Here is an 18,975-nt window from a genome sequence, read left to right as displayed (position 1 = left end):
AATTACAAAGAAGATTCCTAATAAAGGCCCAAGTGGCCAAGAAGAGGCAAGGAAAAGTTTTAGGACTGATCTTTGTGACTATCATGAACAGCTCTCTCTGGGTACAGTTGGGAAGTATCAGAAGTACATGAGGGACTTTCCTCAAGGTCCAGTGGTTAAGACTTCACCTTCTAATTCGGGCGGTGCGGGTTCCATCCCTGGTTGAGCTAAGATCCCACGTGACCCCAAAACATAAAACAGAAGCACTACTGTAACAAATGCAATAAACATTTTTAAAATGGTCTACATTAAAACAATCTTTTAAAAAAAAAAGTAGCAGTACCTGGGATGCTGTTTCCAGGGATTTGTGGTCTCACCTTCATTCAGAGCCTCACCCCTCACACCCAAGGAGGAGGGGCAAGGGGCAGAGACAGCACATACAGGCCGGAACGTTTCTTAGGGAAAGTTCAGCCTCACTGTTAGGACCAAAAATGTGAGTTGGTGCCAGCTTTTCAATGTAGTCCATACCCAATCCCAGTACTGGAACTCTGTACCAGCTTGGAAAGTAACTGTCAATTCAGCATGGGAACCTATGCTGAAAAGGACTGGGTCATGAAAAGGGTAATTGTCCTGTCCTGCTGGCTCCTGGTGATGAGCTCTTTATCTCCTGAGGCTCATATATTCCCCAGATGAGAGCACCCTTGTAGTTGATTGCTTTTGTAGGCTCTTCTGTTCAAGCATACAGAGATAATGCTCAGGCTCATTACCTTTGAAGTGACCCCTGTGCTTCTTGGTAGTGTAAAATTCACATTGGGACAGACCTGTGGTCTTTATAACCTTTGGTTTTGGTGCATAGCAGGGATACAGAAGAACTTCCTATAAAAGCAATGTGTTAATATTCTGACATACCCCAAATGTCAGGGGCCTTTATCAAACATCTAATTTTTCCTTAAGAACCTGTTCTGAGTCTGTCATCTCTCTCTCTCTCTTTTTGACTCTGTCCAGTGGGTCTTACCCAGAGAGCAGAAACTTCTCTAAGCTAACTATCTATATCATGGATTAGTCATTTATCATCTCCTTTTGCTTATCTTGAGTAGTACCCCTTCAGGTTTATAGTGTGTTCCCCATTCCAGGATATGAAGACCAAACCTCTATTCACCTTAACTGTGTTCTTCATGATTGTTCAGACCTGAATTTTAGACCTCTCTCTCTGATCATTGCAGAAGCGCTCCCATCTGGTTATACATCTGCTGCAGCAGTGCCTGTCTCCTCGCCTACCCCTCTTCTCTAGAGTGGTGCTTTGGGCTCCTTGGCCCACCCCTTAGCCAGTTCTTAGTCACCCCTTGGCCTTTTTCTGACACGCTGTCACCAGAACTATACAAAATATTTCAGTAGAAAATTTCAGATGTAAGGTTTTAACATCTTTTTATTGTTGCCGGAGGCTTTTTGCTTCATCACCAAGAGCCTGAGAGAGATGTTAATTGATACTTTTTTAGTTAATGTGAAATGCCACCATTATTCCTGCTTATAGTCCTATTGGTTTAGTATTACTCGCTTTATCCAACTATGCCACCATTTAAAAACAATATTTAAGTCATTCAGAGACATTAAGACAGCACCCTCCTCTGAAAAGGGACAGTTGAATTCTTTTTTGAGTGTGGAATCCTGCTGCTTGTCCTGGTAGTCTTTCTGTCCTGTCCTTCCTCTGCAGGCTGTGTCTCCTCACACTAGGTTTGGGCCCCAGAAACCAGGAAAAGCAACAGGAATTCTGTATTAAGATCTGTCAGGCTTTTATTTAGACGCAAGAGCAGAATGGGCTGTCGTGCCTGATCTGCCGTTTTTTGTTTTCTGATGAAACAGTCTACTGGTGTACCAAGTCTTGGACACCACCAGAAAGGGTGAGGTCTAGAAACGAGTAGTATCTTGATTCTTTCATGCACAGACTTAGGTGGACTCTGCTGAGAAGCGATCCCCTTGATCATGTCTTGGTGATCTGTACTTTCGTGAACCATCTTACTGTCAGCATCATGTGGAAATTCATATCTGTACTCTTTTTATTATTTTTGCAGATACAGTATCTTCAAATATACCTCCATTGCCCTGGTGTCTGTGGGGATATTTGTTTGCACTTTCATGTCAGCAAAGCAGGTGGTAAGAGTCTGTTCACAAATGATTTCTATTCACTCCTCACCAGGGGTGCCCAGGTACTTATTAATGATACAATAAATGTAAGTGCTCATGTAATATAAGGATTTACATCTTCGAAAGAGAATTATGGAGGGAAATGGGTAACATAAATATTTTCCTTGTATCAAGGCCCCTTGCCTGTAGTTCTGGTCTCTGTACCTTGTATGTTTTTTTATTTCCTAGACTTCCCAGTCCAGCTCAACTGAGAATGATGGATTCCAGGCATTTGCGTGGTGGTTGCTAGGCAAGTACAGTAATTACAGTAAAGCTAATTGCCTCTGCAGTTCTGTTTTCAGAGTTTTCTCCTAAGGGATATGTTTCTTGGCAAGAAGCGTCAACTGAACAGATTATGCCATGGAAGAGAGAGGCACCTGGAACTATATATCTCTGAACCTTAGGGTTGAAGAAACTAAAATGAAAATGTCTATGTTCATGGTAGTGTGTTCTACAACATGGATGTTTTTCCTGGTTGCCACTAGTATAGAAAGAAAAGCCTGTGTCTAGTTGCCCATCACACTCTGTGGGAACAGTGGGAGTGTCATCCATTTCTTTATGATCTGTCTGCTGAGCAGAAGCTTCTACAAAAGGAGGGCACATTACAGCAGTTGATTCTTCAAATTTCTGTAGGACCCATTTCTAAATCTTAGATTTCTTTTCTTCATAAGCTCTTCCACATGGCAATGTTCCCAAACCTGACTGGTCATCAGAATCCTGGGTAATTTTTAAAAATACAGATATCTCTTTGTTTAATTAAACAACTTCTATAGAGCTTTGCCCTTGCTGTATCTTATAGGGAAGGGAGAGTCAGTGATAGCAATAAGAGGTGGAGACTGACCAACTGGAAGAAAAGTGGCAGTGAAAGAACTGGATTCTCCTTGCTTCTTGACTTTGAAGCTTTATCCCTTTAGGTTGCTATTCTTAACATAGGAAGATCTTTATGAGCTATTAGGAAGATACTTTCTCCAATAAGAATGAAAGACTTTAACACACAATTCATGGGCACAGAATTAATATTCAATAAACTTATGTTCAGCCTCACTGGTTTACTAAACAAAGAAATGCAAACTGAAACCAAAATGCAGTACCTTTTTGTTTTGGTCTATTATACTGGCTAGATATTGATTATTCTCATTGATGCTGAGGGTGCAGTAAGGCAGCCATATTCATACAGATTGTTTATGGTAAATTGACACAGACTCTCTGGGCAAAAAATTATGTATTTGAGCTTTTTAAATGTCTACAACCTTTGTCTCAGTAATCCCCCTTATAAGAGTTTTTCCTAAGGGAATAATCAACATTTTGTTTAAAGATTTATGTACTGGGATGTATGTTGATTTTAATGATGAAATAATTAGAAGTAATCTAACCATTCTTCTCTTGTAAGACATTTAAGTATGGTACAGTCCACATGATAGAACAGTATGCCATTTTTAAATCATACTTTTGAAAACATTTTTAATGTAATGACTTGAAGGAAAATCCAGGAAAACGATCATGTATAAAAAGATATGAAATTACATACTCATTATGATCCCATCTCAGCATAAAGTATCTATTGGGTTGGCAAAAAATCTCCTTTGAGCATTCTGTAAGATCTTAGAAAATCCCGAATGAACTTTTAGTTAACCCAATATCTAACATATATCTATCTAAGTAACATATACAGGGAAAGATAGCAAACTATTTAGGACTGGATGGTAATATGGTGGTTGATTTTTATTTCTTTTTAAATTTTGTACATGGTCCATGTTTAGCGTGTAATATTTGTAGAACTGAATAAATTTTTTTTTTTAAGAAAAGAATAAATGTTTTTTGAGAAGTTAGCCAGTATGGACGTTTGTAATTCCATGTTTGCTTTTCAGGCATTGGGGCACTGACTTTCGCTCTTCTGATGTCCGCAAGGATGGGTATTTTCCAAGAGACTCTGTACAAACAATTCGGGAAACACTCCAAGGAGGCTTTGTTTTATAATGTAAGCGATTTCTTGAACCTGGGGAAAAGGAAAATTACTGAGTTGTTTTTGTAGTATATTAGTTCAAGTATGATATACCATCTTTCTGATATAGTTGAAGGATCAATTTATTATCCAGTAAACTGCTTTGGGGCCCACTGACTTTGGCACTTTTAATAGCCTGCATGGTTCTCTACAAGAAATGATTGTTATTAGTCAGTGTGAACAGAATATGTCTGCCAGGAACAACCATTCCCTTCTAGGAACCCAATGTTCCTAAAAATGAAATCAAGTTAAAACCAATATGGAAACCTGGAAAGGGAACAGAAGTTCCAAAAGCCCTATGCCAAGGAAAAGATGGGCAGGCAGGAGTTGGGGAGAACTGGGAGGTTTGAGGAGTAAGCCGCTCAGACAGGCTTTATTCCTTTGAGAGAGAGCTTAATTAGCTAATTATTTGCCCTTTCGCCTCTTGTTTGGAATTGCTGATCTACAGCCACCTTCTCTAGCTTTCTTCTTTCTCCCCACTCTTTTCTGTTGAGATAACGCCCAGCTCCTCAAGGTCTCAGGGATAACGTTGCCTCCAGGTTCAGTAACCTCAGGGAGTCCTTCCCTGGGAACCTTTTGAACTGAAGTTGCAAACAAGCAATTTGAGATATTTAATTGTAGCTACAGTATGTGGCTGGGAGTTTAAAAAATAAAGGAGCATTCTGTTTGGTTCCCATGTTTCTTTTAGCACAGTACCCGGCACATAGTAAACTGCTTGGTAAATGTTTCCTGTGATTCCTTAGTAAATGTTTACTGTGGTGGTGGTGGTGCTGGGTGGGTGGGTGGGTGTCAGGCACCTTAATATTTGCTTACCTATCGTTTCCACTTCCTCTCCATTCTCTCTCTCTCTCTGTCTTCATTTCTTTTCCCCGACTTCATATTGTCCTCTAGTGTCTCTCCCATTAGTTTCATGAACTCCCTAAAATCTGCCTTCACGTTCCATATAATTTTTAAATCCGTTATATTGTTTAACCAGTCTCAAAAATAGTAAGATGTAGGCAGATCCTTTGGGCAGAATGACTGTGTTTCAATTTCTCATTCCCTTTTGTTGAGGAAAGGATGCTAGCTCTATTGTTTTGTAATGACCATCAGCTTCTATGGGGCAAGAACTGTAATTCGCAGGTTGATATCATGCCATACAATGTCAGGACTTATTAAAAGTATCCAGTGCTTTAAAAGGCACTGCGTATGTGCCCAGTCGCTTAAGTTGTGTCTGACTCTTTGCGACCCCATGGACTGTAGCCAACCAGGCTCCTCAGTCCATGGATTCTTCAGGCAAGAACACTGGAGTAGGTTGCCATTCTCTTCTCCAATGGATCTTCCCAACCTAGGGAATGAACCCATGTCTCTTACATCTCCTGCACTGACAGGCAGGTTCTTTACCATTGGTGCCACCTGGGAGGCTATTAAAAGCACTGGATACTTTTAACAAGTCTGACTTGTTTATCTTGATATTGCTTGTTACACAACTTGTAAAACTTTCAATCATTGTAAAAAATACTCTATATTTCTGTAATGTTTTTGCATTTAAATTTACATGAAATGTTTCTTCCCGTAGCATGCCCTTCCACTTCCTGGTTTCATCTTCTTGGCTTCTGACATTTATGACCATGCAGTTGTGTTCAATAATTCTGGTGAGTTTGGGGTTATCCAGTAGAATTACCTGACAGTTTCAGAGGCAACGTCTCAGTTTTACTCGTGACTTCACCTCTGCAGTTTTTGTCATATCCAGATCACCCATCCCCATCCCACCTTCCTGAAATATAGGGCCATTAATCAGTGGTTGTAGAAACAAAAGCTTTTACAGGCACTTCTCAATTATTTGCCAATGAAGTAAGACAATATCTTCAAATTTTCTGTTTTGCTTTGGGATTTGTGTGCTGTTTGCATTTGAATAGGGATGTATGATGATCTGAGAATGCAAACAAATAGTAATAATACTGCAGTGGCTGGAGCCATGAGAGGTTGGACAGCAGTCCAGCGTCTTTCCTCCTGTTCCTCCCTCTGCTAGGAAAGGCACGTCTGCTCACAGATATAGGCCGAGCTGCCTCCAAGCAAGGAGGCACAGAAATGACAACAGGGTAGATAGGCCACAAGAATAAGCAAAATCCGTTCAGGTGGCTACAGTGTGATCTGGCTATTACTTTTTACAGTGGCTGTTTAGTACATTAGCTAATAATTGCTAGTTAACTTAGAAGAAATTACCAATGTTAGGCTGGACCCAAAATTCCTTTGGGTTTTCCCATAAGATGTAATGAAAAATTTGAACAAACTTTTTAGTCAACCCAGTATAATCTCATTATCTACTAAAAGACAGAGCATGTTATACAGACAAATGAATACACAGGGAACAAATATTTTTAAAATTAAGGCTTTATGTTGCTCAGACCTATAAAATGGTAAGTGTGTTTTGTAGAATGACAGTAGGGGCTCAGTAAACATTTGTTTGCTATCTGGTCACAAGTTGTGAAGTTTGACTGTTCTCTGAGTCTGCAAAATTGTATCTCCCATTTGCCTGCAAAAAAGTGTGTGATGACGGCATGTAAGAAAGTTTTTAAGTCTCTGAATTATTCAATTGGTTCTGACTTTTAAAAAAAATTGAGATATAATTGACATATAGATGATTTTTGACACAGTGTTTTCTAAGGTCTCTTAAGAGGCTCCATATAGCAGAGGGCTATTGAAATAAATACATTATCAAGTTCCTTGAGATTGATACTGATTTAGTTACTTGAATGCTCCTTCTAGAAGTCACAGGGATGGGTATTTTTATAAAAAAATCTTTTAAGGTCTGCCTTCAACTTCTTTAAAACCATTCCTAAGTATACATTTTTTCGTCTCAGATGAACTTGTTATTTGCAAGGAAACTGAGCATCCATCTAAATACTGTACATCATATGGATTGTCTTTCCCCAGCAAGCTGATACAGTGAATCTCTCAAGTTATTATACAGTAATAACATTTGTTGACTTTCTTTTCATTTCAGTACTTGCTAAGTATTTCAAAGACAATAGAACACTAAATTATTGGGATTTCCCACTAGTCCAGATGTAGAATTTCAGAAATTATTTATATGTATATAAATTTTTATTTTTTGCAAAAGAAAATTAATGTTCATGTACTAACCATATTTCAGCATCACTTTGTTAGACTTTACTCAGTTATGCTGTTTAATTCAAGTGAAAGTTTTAGTGGCTCAGTCATGTCTGACTCTTTGTGACCCCATGGACAGACACCTCTGTCCATGGCATTCTCCAGGCAAGAGTACTGGAGTGGGTAGCCTTTCCTTTCTCCAGAGGATCTTTCCTGACCCAGGGATTGAATCCGAGTCTCCCACATTGCAGGTAGATTCTTTACTGTCTGAGCCACGAGGGAAGCCCGTATAATTCAAGCCTTCCAAACAATTTAGCAATATAAAAAGACTGATCCTTCAAGGATTACTATGTCCTTATTCTCTTTGATCTTGAATATTTTATTTCCTCCCACATATTTGCTGTGCAAGCCTCATTATATAAAACTAAACATAAGAATGCATTTCAAGGAAGGAAAGTTACAGTTCTGTTGCCCTACATATGAGCTAATTTCGTTTTACCAGTTTCCATCCTGACACTGTTTACATATATTGTCACACAGTCATAATCCTTGTGTAAATATAATTTTACACTTTCTTTTTCACTTTCGTTCTGCATTTTTTATGTGACTATATATAATCTATGTGATTTTTAAAAAAAAAATCAAGTGTATAATGTCACATCTAGTTAAAGTACCTTTGCTTACATAGTCCTTGCTCTTATCACTGGGTGTTGTGACTGCTTTAGTTTTTCCTTTGTTATAAACACCACCACAATGTATGTTGAATTTGTTTTTCTTTTGAATTAACTAGGACTAATTTCTGAGAATAAGAATCAATGCCTTTATGACCACTTAATACCTATTGTGAAATTGATTTTGAAAACACCAGTTTATACTACCACCCACTGAATGGCTGCTAGTTCTGCCACCACCTTGCCAGATCAGGATATTATTATAAGTGTTTAATTGCTAAGTTAATAGATATAGAATGGTATAGCCTTGTAATAATTTAGAATTCTTTGATTACTGGTAGGATTAAACATATTTCCAAATGGCATTTATTTAGGGCTTGTCTCTCAAGACAAGTATCTTAAGACAAGTATACTTAAGACCATATCATTTTGAACTTCTCTGTGTTGCACAATCTTTCTCTGTAAAGTGGGGTCCTAGTCAGGTGAAAGGTAAAAAGTTTAAAGTTAAAATATAATTTGTTTTAAGAAACCAGTGTAATGACTCTTGAGGACAATGTAGCCTGGAATCAAGGCAAGTAAAGTATATGACACAAGTCTATTTGCAAGAGAAATAACGTTGCTATCTCTACTATGTTCATCTATGTTACTGTGTTCAAAGGGATGAAAACATAAGCTATCCAAAGTGATACGACTGTCTCTCAATCTCTGCAGAACTGTATCAGGTTCCAGTGGTTGGTGTGACCGTGCCCATCATGTGGTTCTACCTCCTCATGAACGTCATCACTCAGTATCCTTTGCGCTCCTCTGCCATGTGGTCTTTGCTGTGCTATTTTGCCACAGAAATGTTTTTTCTTCTAACGGTGCAGTGACATGAATTTCGCTTTTGCTCTGATCTTTTCTGCAGTAAATAGGAGACAGGCCCATCCAGTGAACTCCTTTGTTGCAGGGAGAGAGGGGCAAAGAGATGCTGGCAGTGTAGAGGGTCAGTAAGTCATAAGACACCAGGAAGGAAAACCTCTGGGTGGAGGGATAGAAGTCAATGGGTAACTAAGAATTGGTATGTGACAGAAATCCTCTATGATTTCTATATGGAGTTTTCCAGTATACCTGGATATTTCACAAGCTGCCACAAAATTCTGCAATAAATTTCAAATTAAATAAGGCTTAATTTTTAAAATGGCTCTTTTGAACCACCTTGAAAGTTGCTCAGTCATGTCCAACTCTTTGTGACCCTGTGGACTAGACAGTCCATGGAATTCTCCAGGCCAGAATACTGGAGTGGGTAGCCTTTCCCTTCTCCAGGGGATCTTCCCAACTCAGGGATCGAACGCAGGTTTTCCACGTTGCAGGCGGATTCTTTACCAGCTGAGCCACAAGGAAAGCCCTTGAACCACCTTACACCCATTAGAAAAACCCTTGAGCCTTTGAAACAATGGAACAGATTGTAGTTGATCTCATTCCTCTGAAGTCACCTCATATGCTTGCCCTAGAGTTCCTTTTTGGAGATGTGATCAGCTTTACTGACAGTGTTAGCTTCTGTCATTACTTAGGAGGTGACCTTCACTGTAAACTATGGGAAGAATCCAAAAAAAATCCTAAATGACTATCATAGGGAATTTTCAGGCAGCTTCAAGTTAGGATCCATAAATGGTGTGGCAGGACAGGAATTCTGCATGGTGTTCTATCAAGGAGGAGCCTCAGGACAGCCATGGCCGGCACCCTGTTTTCTGGTTCCTGGAATATGAACATTGAAGCCACAGACCTTGCCAGAAGGTTCTCCTGCTAATCTCTGGGTTGTTTACAGAAAACTGCCTTAACCCTGCTCCTCCAGGTACGTGTGCATCCGGGGCGTCTTCATTCTCACCACAGAATGCGCCTCCCTCACCGTCACCCTCGTCGTGACGCTGCGCAAGTTCGTCAGCCTCATCTTTTCCATCTTGTACTTCCAGAACCCTTTCACCCTGTGGCACTGGCTGGGCACCTTGTTTGTCTTCATTGGGACTCTCATGTACACAGAGGTGTGGAACAACCTGGGGGCCACCAAAGGCCAGCCTCAGAAGGAGGAGAAGAAGAACTGAGGCCGGCCTGCAGTAGAGAGACCAGAGGCTAATGGGCTGGGGCCTGGCCACCAATTCACCTTGGTTAATGCTGAATTACCCGCCATGTACCAGGGAATCCTCAGAGGGAGGGACTTCTCCGATTTCTCATGGCTCTGCAGACCCACATTTGTGGACCCTGAGTAGAAGCCCCTCTACCCTGAAGTAGAAAAGAGAACGGTTCTCCACTATCGGGTAGCCCTGTTCATTTGTTATTTGTTTTGTTTACCAAAATATTCAGCACTGTACTGGCTTACTGAATTCTGAGCCCCCAGAGCTATTAGTTTTATATCTATGGTCTCAAACAAGATTCTCCCTGTTCTGATGATTCTCTTCTGTAACAGCCATCCTCCTCCTGGGGCCTCGTCCCCTTACTCCATCACCCTGCCATCCTCAGCTGCACTTTTCAGTCTGACGCTCCAGGCACCCTCACCAGGAACAACTGAACGGCCGCGAGAACTGAGGCTCTGGTGATAGTGGGGCTGGGCTTTCTCCCAAAGGTCAGGAAACAAGCAGGTGTCCCTGTGTGCCCTGGTGACACTGGGCAAGACTGGTGGGAATCCTCTCCCACGTTTTTCCTTTTTTTCCCCCTCTATGCAACAGTTATGTGCTTTCATACCTTTTGCTTTCTGTACTTAGAACAAACTGTAGCAGTTCTCTGTGGCACAGTGTTAAAGAAAAGTTGTGTATGAATTGGGAAAGAGAGACTTTTACTCTGTCTTCTCTCAGTTGTCTGAGTCATTTAGCCTCAAGGTTAGATGGTGATGCCAGGAGGACATAGGAGAAACTGGCCAAGAGGGCACTCGGAGAGCCTCGGGCTCTCCCGCCTCTACACCCAGCCAGGCATTCAGGGCGGGTTCCACGTGGGAGAGAGGTTAAGTCTTTGAAATGCTGCTTAATCAGAGAGGTTCATCTCTGCCTGGCAACTCTTTTAAGAGTTATGACCAGTCAGGCTAATGGGTAAACCAATATATTCAGTACGTGTGGGTGTGGTGTATCAGGCCAAACTGCAACTGAAATAGGTTTTTCTTTTTTTAAACAAGGCATCTTAATGTTCTTGCCCGGTTTGGGGGTGAGTGTGTTTTTTTATATGTAGAAACCTGCCCCCCCCCTCCTTTTGCTAATTGTTTCAAAGGTCTGGTTTCCCCCCATGGGATAATTTTGAGAAAGAACAACAGCGTTAGGGTGGTGTGTGTAGCGGGTAGGTATGCTCTTGTATAGTTTGTGATCACTGGTGAGAGGAGAACATGAAAATCAGTGTTCTATTTCCTCATCCTTCAACAGCCCTGACCTGCATCGCCTCACCAGGGATGTGCTTTGGGGGGTCCATCAGACTTACCAGCCTGTCTCTTTTTGCACATAGAGGCCTCTCCTGTGCTGGGCACAGATTGTGTTCTTAAATAGAGAAGTGGCTCTCCTGGGCTCACCCAGGGTATGATGTGTTTATTCCACTATCAGGAGCTGTTCTCTGATGGGACCTAAGACGAGTGTCCTAGAAACCCTGGGTCACTTTGGGGGAAGTCAGTTAAGCTGCCTCGGGTTTTTTGTTACATACACTATGGATACTGTTTCTCCATCTAAGTCCCAGGGTTTTCAGGTCGATCTGTTGTTCTGGACATTGACAGCTGTGCTGTGCCAGCGAGAGTCTATACTGAAAGATGCTGAGCTAGTGTGAATTTGTTCATGGCCTTGAAAGGTATTTAATTTCTTTGAACTGTGTAGAGTTTCTCAGACTGGTGGTGCTATAAATACCATGTGTTAAATAGCCTCTTAAGAACAAAAGCTACTTTTCTTACTGTATAATAAAAGAACCTGTCCCCAGGGGCTGTTTGATTGCTGCATGTCTGGAGTCTTGACAGGATAACTATAGAGCTTTACATGAAATAGTATCACTTTTTTTTTTTATGTGGATGGGAAATATTACAATTTTTAGTAACTGAAACAGTATTAATGTACACAGACAGCATTTAACTGGGTTCCTGAGGTTTTAGGTTTTGGCTTATGGAGCATGTGTTTGTTTCAGTCTAAACACTGCTGCTGGTCTTATTCATAGGAGGATGGGTATGGATAGCTTAGGGCATTCATGCAATGAAATGAGTGCATGTAAGAACACAATGCCCTGGGAATTGGTTTGTCTTTCCAGTAGTTGCATATAAGGAAATACATCTAACAGATCCTAGTTCATGGGAAATAGATGGGGAAACAGTGGAAACAGTGTCAGACTTTATTTTTTTGGGCTCCAAAATCACTACAGATGGTGACTGCAGCCATGAAATTAAAAGACGCTTACTCCTTGGAAGGAAAGTTATGACCAACCTAGAGAGCATATTCAAAAGCAGAGACATTACTTTGCCAACAAAGGTTTGTCTAGTCAAGGCTATGGTTTTTCCGTGGTCATGTATGGATGTGAGAGTTGGACTGTGAAGAAGGCTGAGTGCCGAAGAATTGATGCTTTTGAACTGTGGTGTTGGAGAAGACTCCTGAGAGTCCCTTGGACTGCAAGGAGATCCAACCAGTCCATTCTGAAGGAGATCAGCCCTGGGATTTCTTTGGAAGGAATGATGCTAAAGCTGAAACTCCAGTACTTTGGCCACCTCATGTGAAGAGTTGACTCATTGGAAAAGACTCTGATGCTGGGAGGGATTGGGGGCAGGAGGAGAAGGGGACGACAGAGGATGAGATGGTTGGATGGCATCACTGACTCGATGGACGTGAGTCTGGGTGAACTCCGGGAGTTGGTGTTGGACAGGGAGGCCTGGCGTGCTGTGATTCACGGGGTCGCAAAGAGTCGGACATGACTGATCAACTGAACTGAACTGAAAAACAGTTTATTCCCCTCCTTGGTTAACTGTTTTTTCAATCCTGGTTGAACTTGATTTCAATCCCTGTTAAAAGGGCAAATAAACCATTTTATAGAGGATCCGGCTCATCTGTAACTGGAGAAGAAATGTCTGTTAAATGCCTCTCCTCTTTCTCTGGATCAAGACCATGTAATTTTGTGCCCCAGAGAGAGAGGGTATGGTTTGTTTACAAAAGAGATTAATGTTTAAGGCATCCAGAACTCTACCCTTAGAGCAAAGATCAAATAGCAAATGACTAGCTAGAAAACACAAGTTTTCTGTGTGTGAATGTACCTGTGAACTCACTTCATAGCTTGACCAGGGTCATAAATGAGGCAAAAGGAGAAAATTGGTGATATTTGAGTTATTTCATTTAATGTCTGCATATCCTTTACCATAGTTCCATTGTTGTATTATAAATGCTTTTTTATTTTTTTGTTAGGAATTTATTTTTGATCTTTTACTTTCTTTTTCATCCAGCTGAAACCATTAATCCATTTAATAAGTTTCTGTCAAGTTCTGAAGTATTTGGACACAGTCTAGATAGTCTTTTCCTTCTTTCTGCACAGTTACCCAAAATGAATACAGTACCTGAAATTTGGTCATTGCATCCCGTGAAGAAAAACACAGAAGCTGAGTTGATCTCTGCCAAGCTCACCAAACTCCTTCCATTCTTCTGGGAAGACTACCTGGTATTTTGTAAGGATTATCATAGCTTGTGTCATTCCCTGAGCACCTTTCCTCCCTTCTGCATATTTTTTTTTTTCACATCCTAACCCCTACCTCCAATTTCTTCAGCAGCCTCTGGTTACTCGCGTAGTTTTCTACTGAGCGACACCTATAATGTTGTATCTATTTATGCCTCTATTCTTTGGGGCCTCTAGGTGTCTTTTGTGGATTTTTATAGGATATACATATCTGTGTAGCATGTATTTTGTTATACATTGTTTTAAGCACTGATACTAGGGGTGTGTATATAGACAGATGCAAATATTAGGCAGAGCGAATGTATGTGTAGATGAGTAAGAACAAGAAGTGTTAATGTACAAATGTTTATATACTGTTACAGCTCAAAGTGGGGTGGAGAATCCTACCACATTCTTGTCTATATTTGGGAAGCAGTAGTTTTCATCTTTTGCTCTTTTTACCCTACCTCTAGCTGACTTCAGTTGCAGTGCCAAATGTCTGTGGTGAGGGGAGGTGGGCCGCATTAGGTCAGGAGTAATTGTAAAGCAGTGAATTAGTTCTGGGCTGGGGGACACGCTTATTGGTGGGCTAGCACACAAGCCAATGTAGCAAAGACCTGAGCATCTCCACAAATGCACGGTGAAAGGCACCCTAACATGGAGATAGGAAATCAAGACCCTACATTTGCTGTGGTCTGTTTCTCTTTGGCTAGAACTATAAGCATTTTGGTCTCAATAGTTTTATCCTGAAAAATGTGCATGGAAGTTACCTATGAGAGTTCAGTCTTAGGGTGGAAGAACTGTCAATATAGATAAAATCCATTTTTATTACAGATGTGTGACCTTTGGAAATGAGTACAAACAGTAAAATTAATAATAAGCATTAGCATCCATGTGGTGTGTACCAGGCTGGGCTGGGAGACACTATAGCTGTGTGTGCTCTCTGGCGCCTTCCTTACAGTGGGCACTGCAGAGGAGGGGGACCAGGATCTGACTTGCATCCCATGAATGAATAAATCCTTGCCAAGATCTCTTACTCCCTCGAGTTTCTGAGAAAGCTTCTAATGGTTCTTGATACCCGTTCCCACCCTTCATCAGTAGGTCAGCAAGAAAGCAAATAAGACAACATTCCTGAGATTCTCAGGAAGGGAGGGTGCACACCAGGAGTTGTGCAGATGCCGCTTTCTGCTCTCCAGGTGCCAGTGGGAGGAGGGCAGAGCATTACATACTTAGCACCTTGCATCATTTGATGCTCCGTGCAAGCAGAGGCCCTCAGGGTACCATTAAAGATGCTTAAAAGTTTCTGAAGTAGGCTGCTGAGATGTCCCCTACATCTCCAAAGCTGGTATAGTGGGTTTGCATTGGCTGATGCCTTAAGCTCATTGTCTTTTTGTCTCCTCAGAATCACACGGAGATTAACCTACTTAAATCACTCAGCATTCTACCAAACGCCCTCAATTTCAATCAAGTAAGGCAAGCTGCAAGGGTACCAGAGATTGGTGGGTTGGGGGGAGGAAAGCTTGGTCTCCATTTGTAAGACTCATACTTTTTAAAGTAAACATTGTAATGGTTCTTTGGCACATTGAATTATTTATAGCTTTTGAGATGTAAAGACTCCCGTGAGCCAGGAGAAGCAGCGATTATTCCCCGACGTGATAAAAGTGTTCTTTGTGTGTCACTTGCAATCACAAGTCATTTCTGTGCTAGTTGCTTTCATTCCAGAGAATGGCATCATCCTCCCCAAATAGAGGATGATTTTTAAAGTAGGATTTTGTTAACAGATTATGTGGCATGGGGCTGGTGAAGGATGATGGGGATTTGATTTATCCAGCCTCTGAGCTCTTCATTCATACTGTGATTTAAGAACAAAGATGGCGGGGGTGGGGGGCGCGGGGGGCGGTGGCTAGACAGCAGTAGAGTATGTAGAACAGCTAAGACATTAGTGAGTATTCAGATTTTGAGCTGTGTAAATATCAAATGTCAGCTTCCAGCTTCTGAGTTATTTGAGCAGTCAGTTACGGAGAAAAGGGAGATTTTGTGAATAAAATGTTTTTGCCAAACAAATTGAGTCTTTTTACCATGATTTCTTATAAAGAGCAAATTTCTGCCTTCTGAAACAACTCATCAGACACCTGGTTTTTAATCTTGAATTGTACAATCATTGTTTCTTAATAAAAGTGATAAATATCTTGCAGGTGTTTCCAATCACCATTACCTTTCAAGTGCTTGAGTGCCGTTTCAAAAGCTCTGCAGTGTTTGCCTTGTACAGTGGTGGGACATTTTACCACAATCGTAAGCAACCTGTCTTCTGCTGCCTGGCAGCTGGGTCAATCACAAACCACTTCCCCGGCTACAGGTCAGTTTCCACTTCAGAAATTTAAAGAGGCTTGGCTTACTTTGGGAGGTTTTAGAGGTTCGTGGCAGTAAGTTTCTGTAGCAAATCTCTCAAAACCTCTTTGCCTTAATAGAAACACATTGATTTTTATAACATTGCAATGGCCAGCCCTCTTCCTATTCCATCTGTTGCTTTTAAATGAATCTTAATGTGGAAGCAGCTTTCAAAGCAGTTTACTATACTCAGTCTTTTTTTTCTTTTTTATTGCAATATAGTTGATTTACAATAATACTAGTTTCAGGTGTACAACCTGGTGACTCAAGTTTTATAGATTATACTCCATTTATAGTTATTATAAAATACTGGCTGTATTCCCTGTGCTGTAAGCAATATCCTTGTAGCTTATTTATTTTATACATAGAACTCTGTATCTCTTCATCCCCTACTTCTATCACGCCCCTCCCTGCTTCCCTCTCCCCACTGGAAACCACTAGTTCTCTATATCTGTGAGTCTGTTACTTTTTCGTTATATTCACTAGTTTTATTTTTTAGATAATATATAAAAATAATAACATACAGTATTTGTCTTTCTCTGACTTTAAATTTCACTAAGCAAATTTAACCCTCCAAGTCCATCCATGTTGTTGCAAATAGCAAAATTTTGTTCTTTTCTTTGGCTGACTACTGTTCTATTGTATTTATACATATCTTCCGTTGATGGACATTTAGGTTGCTTCAAAGTCTTGGCTATTGTAAATAATGCTGCTGTGAACATTGAGGTATGTGTATATTAACGTTTTCATTTTCTTTGGATATATATACCCAGGAGTGAAATTACTGGATCATATGGTAGTTCTGTCAGTATCTTTAGTTTTTTGAGGAAAGAACCTCTATACTGTTTTCCACAGTGGCTGCAACAATTTACATTGTATGTACTTCGGTAGTTCTTTTTTAGTGTTTTATGTTTGAATTCCTCTGTGCATGTACTACAGATTTTTGGTCTGTGGTTACCATAACGTATCTGAATCTATATATGTGTACGTGTACACACACATATATGTATACACACATACATATGATTAAATTGCTGACTCCTTAAACATTTTAATAACACTGCATTTTACTCTCTTACCCTCATAATTAGTTTTTTACATTATATTTTATATCTGTTTTGCATATCCCTTAATTCCTTATTATGGATATATTTTACTACTTTTGTCTTTTAACTTTCCTACTAGCTTCGTATATGGTTGACTTTCTACCTTTACTGTATTTTTTTTTGCCTTTACCAATGAGCTTTTCCCTTTTATGTTGCCTTTGCTTAGAGAAGTCCCTTCAACATGTCTATTAAACAGCTGATTTGGTGGTGCCAGACTCCTAGTTTTTGCTTATCTGTAAAACTTTTGACCTTTCCATCAAATCTGAATGAGAGCTTTGTCAGATAGAGTATTCTTGGCTGTAGGTTATTCCCTTTTGTCGCTTTAGATATATCATACCACTCCCTTCTGGCCTACAGAGTTTTTGCTGAAAAGTCAGATGATCGCCTTATGGGAATTCCCTTGTAGGTAACCTGTTGCTTTTCCCTTAACACTCTTTAATATTCTCTTTAATTTTTTGCCATTTTACTTACAGTGTGTCTTGATGTGGTCCTCTTGGAGTTGATCTGGTTTGCAACTCTCCATGCTCCTTGGACCTGGATATCTGTTTTTTAAGTTAGGAGTATTTTTAGCTATTATTGCTTCGAATATGTTCTCTGCCTATTCTCTCTCTCTTCTCCTTCTGAGATCTCTATAATGCAAATGTTAGTATGCTTGATGTTTTCCCAGAGGTCTCTTAAACAGTCATTTCTTCTTATTCTTTTTGCTGTTCACCTCCAGTTATTTCCACTACTCTGTCTTGCAGCTCACTGATTCATTCCTCTGTATCATTTAGTCCTCTGTTTATTCCTTCTGTATTCCTAGTGTATTTTTCATTTCACTTATTCTTCATCTAGTTTGTTTTGTATATTTTCTAACTAACTCTGTTAAAAACTCAAAACTTTTCGCTCTTTATTCTCAAGATCTTTATCTTTGACTACTAAACTCTTTTTCAGGTACATTGCCTACCTCTAATTCACTTCTTCTGTTTTTTTTTCCTATCTTATTCCTTTACTTGGAACATGTTCTTCTGTCACCTCATTTTGCCTGACTTGCCATTTTTATTTTACTGTGTGTGGCAGTGTTTCCCAACTTTGGAGAAGTGGCCTTTCATAGGAGACTTCTTATGAGTCTAAGCAGCACACTGCTCTTTGATCACCAGAGCTTTATGCTCTAGTGATGCCCATCTGAGGGGGTGTATGGTCCTTCTCTTACAGTGAGCTGACTACTGTGAGAAGTCTGGTAGGCATGGCTTGATCCCACTCTGGTTTCCAGGCCCTTCCTCATGTGGAGGCTTCTGGCCACTGGCTGGCAGGGCCAGGTCATGATGCACCTGCCTGTGAGACGCCGAGAAAGTGAAAGTCACTCAGTTGTGTCTGACTCTTTGACCCCCATGGACTATACAGTCCATGGAATTCTCCAGGCGAGAATACTGGAGTGGGCAGGCTTTCCGTTCTCCAGAAGATCTTCCCAACCCAGGGATTGAACTGTGGTCTCCCGCATTGTGGGAAGATTCTTTACCAGCTGAGCCACAAGGGAAACCCCAAGAATACTGGAGTGGGTAGCCTAGTCCTTCTCCAGCAGATCTTCACAACCCAGGAATCGAAGCGGGGTCTTCTACATTGCAGTGGATTCTTTACCAACTGAGCTATCAGGGAAGCCCTGAAACCCCTGAGAGCCCCATGGCTAATGCTGGTATTCTGGTGAGTGGATTTGGGTTCCAGGAGGAGATCTTTTGACTAGTGCCCACCCACTGGTGTGAAGTCATGTCCTGGGGCAATTTCCACCCTACTGATGAACAAAGCTAGGTCCTGAAGTCTGGCTACAGGGTTTTGGGTGTCCTAGAGCTTGGCCTGCTGGTAGGTGGGGCCATGGCCTAGCAGGTCTCAGAACTTTTGCCCCTGTTAGTAGATGAGGCTGGTCCTGACAGTAAAGGAGGTTTACTGGTGGGTGAGG

At 40.8% G+C, this 18,975-nt stretch overlaps 1 protein-coding gene across 1 annotated transcript in view; it reads left to right on the top strand.

Annotated features, from left to right (window-relative positions):
- SLC35B4 (solute carrier family 35 member B4) overlaps positions 1–11,863 on the top strand; it is a 37,497-nt gene extending 25,634 nt beyond the window's left edge. Inside the window, exons 5-10 of the mRNA XM_006042328.4 lie at positions 2,049–2,130; positions 2,350–2,410; positions 4,029–4,138; positions 5,721–5,796; positions 8,638–8,713; positions 9,758–11,863. Coding sequence (XP_006042390.2) covers positions 2,049–2,130; positions 2,350–2,410; positions 4,029–4,138; positions 5,721–5,796; positions 8,638–8,713; positions 9,758–10,004 — 652 coding nt within the window. The 3' untranslated portion in view covers positions 10,005–11,863. The remainder of the gene's footprint in view (positions 1–2,048; positions 2,131–2,349; positions 2,411–4,028; positions 4,139–5,720; positions 5,797–8,637; positions 8,714–9,757) is intronic.
- Positions 11,864–18,975: the final 7,112 nt, after the last annotated feature.

This window comes from Bubalus bubalis, chromosome 8 (assembly GCF_019923935.1).
Source record: "Bubalus bubalis isolate 160015118507 breed Murrah chromosome 8, NDDB_SH_1, whole genome shotgun sequence".
Classification (NCBI taxonomy): Eukaryota; Metazoa; Chordata; class Mammalia; order Artiodactyla; family Bovidae; genus Bubalus; species Bubalus bubalis.
This window is presented reverse-complemented; position numbering and strand designations above follow the sequence as displayed.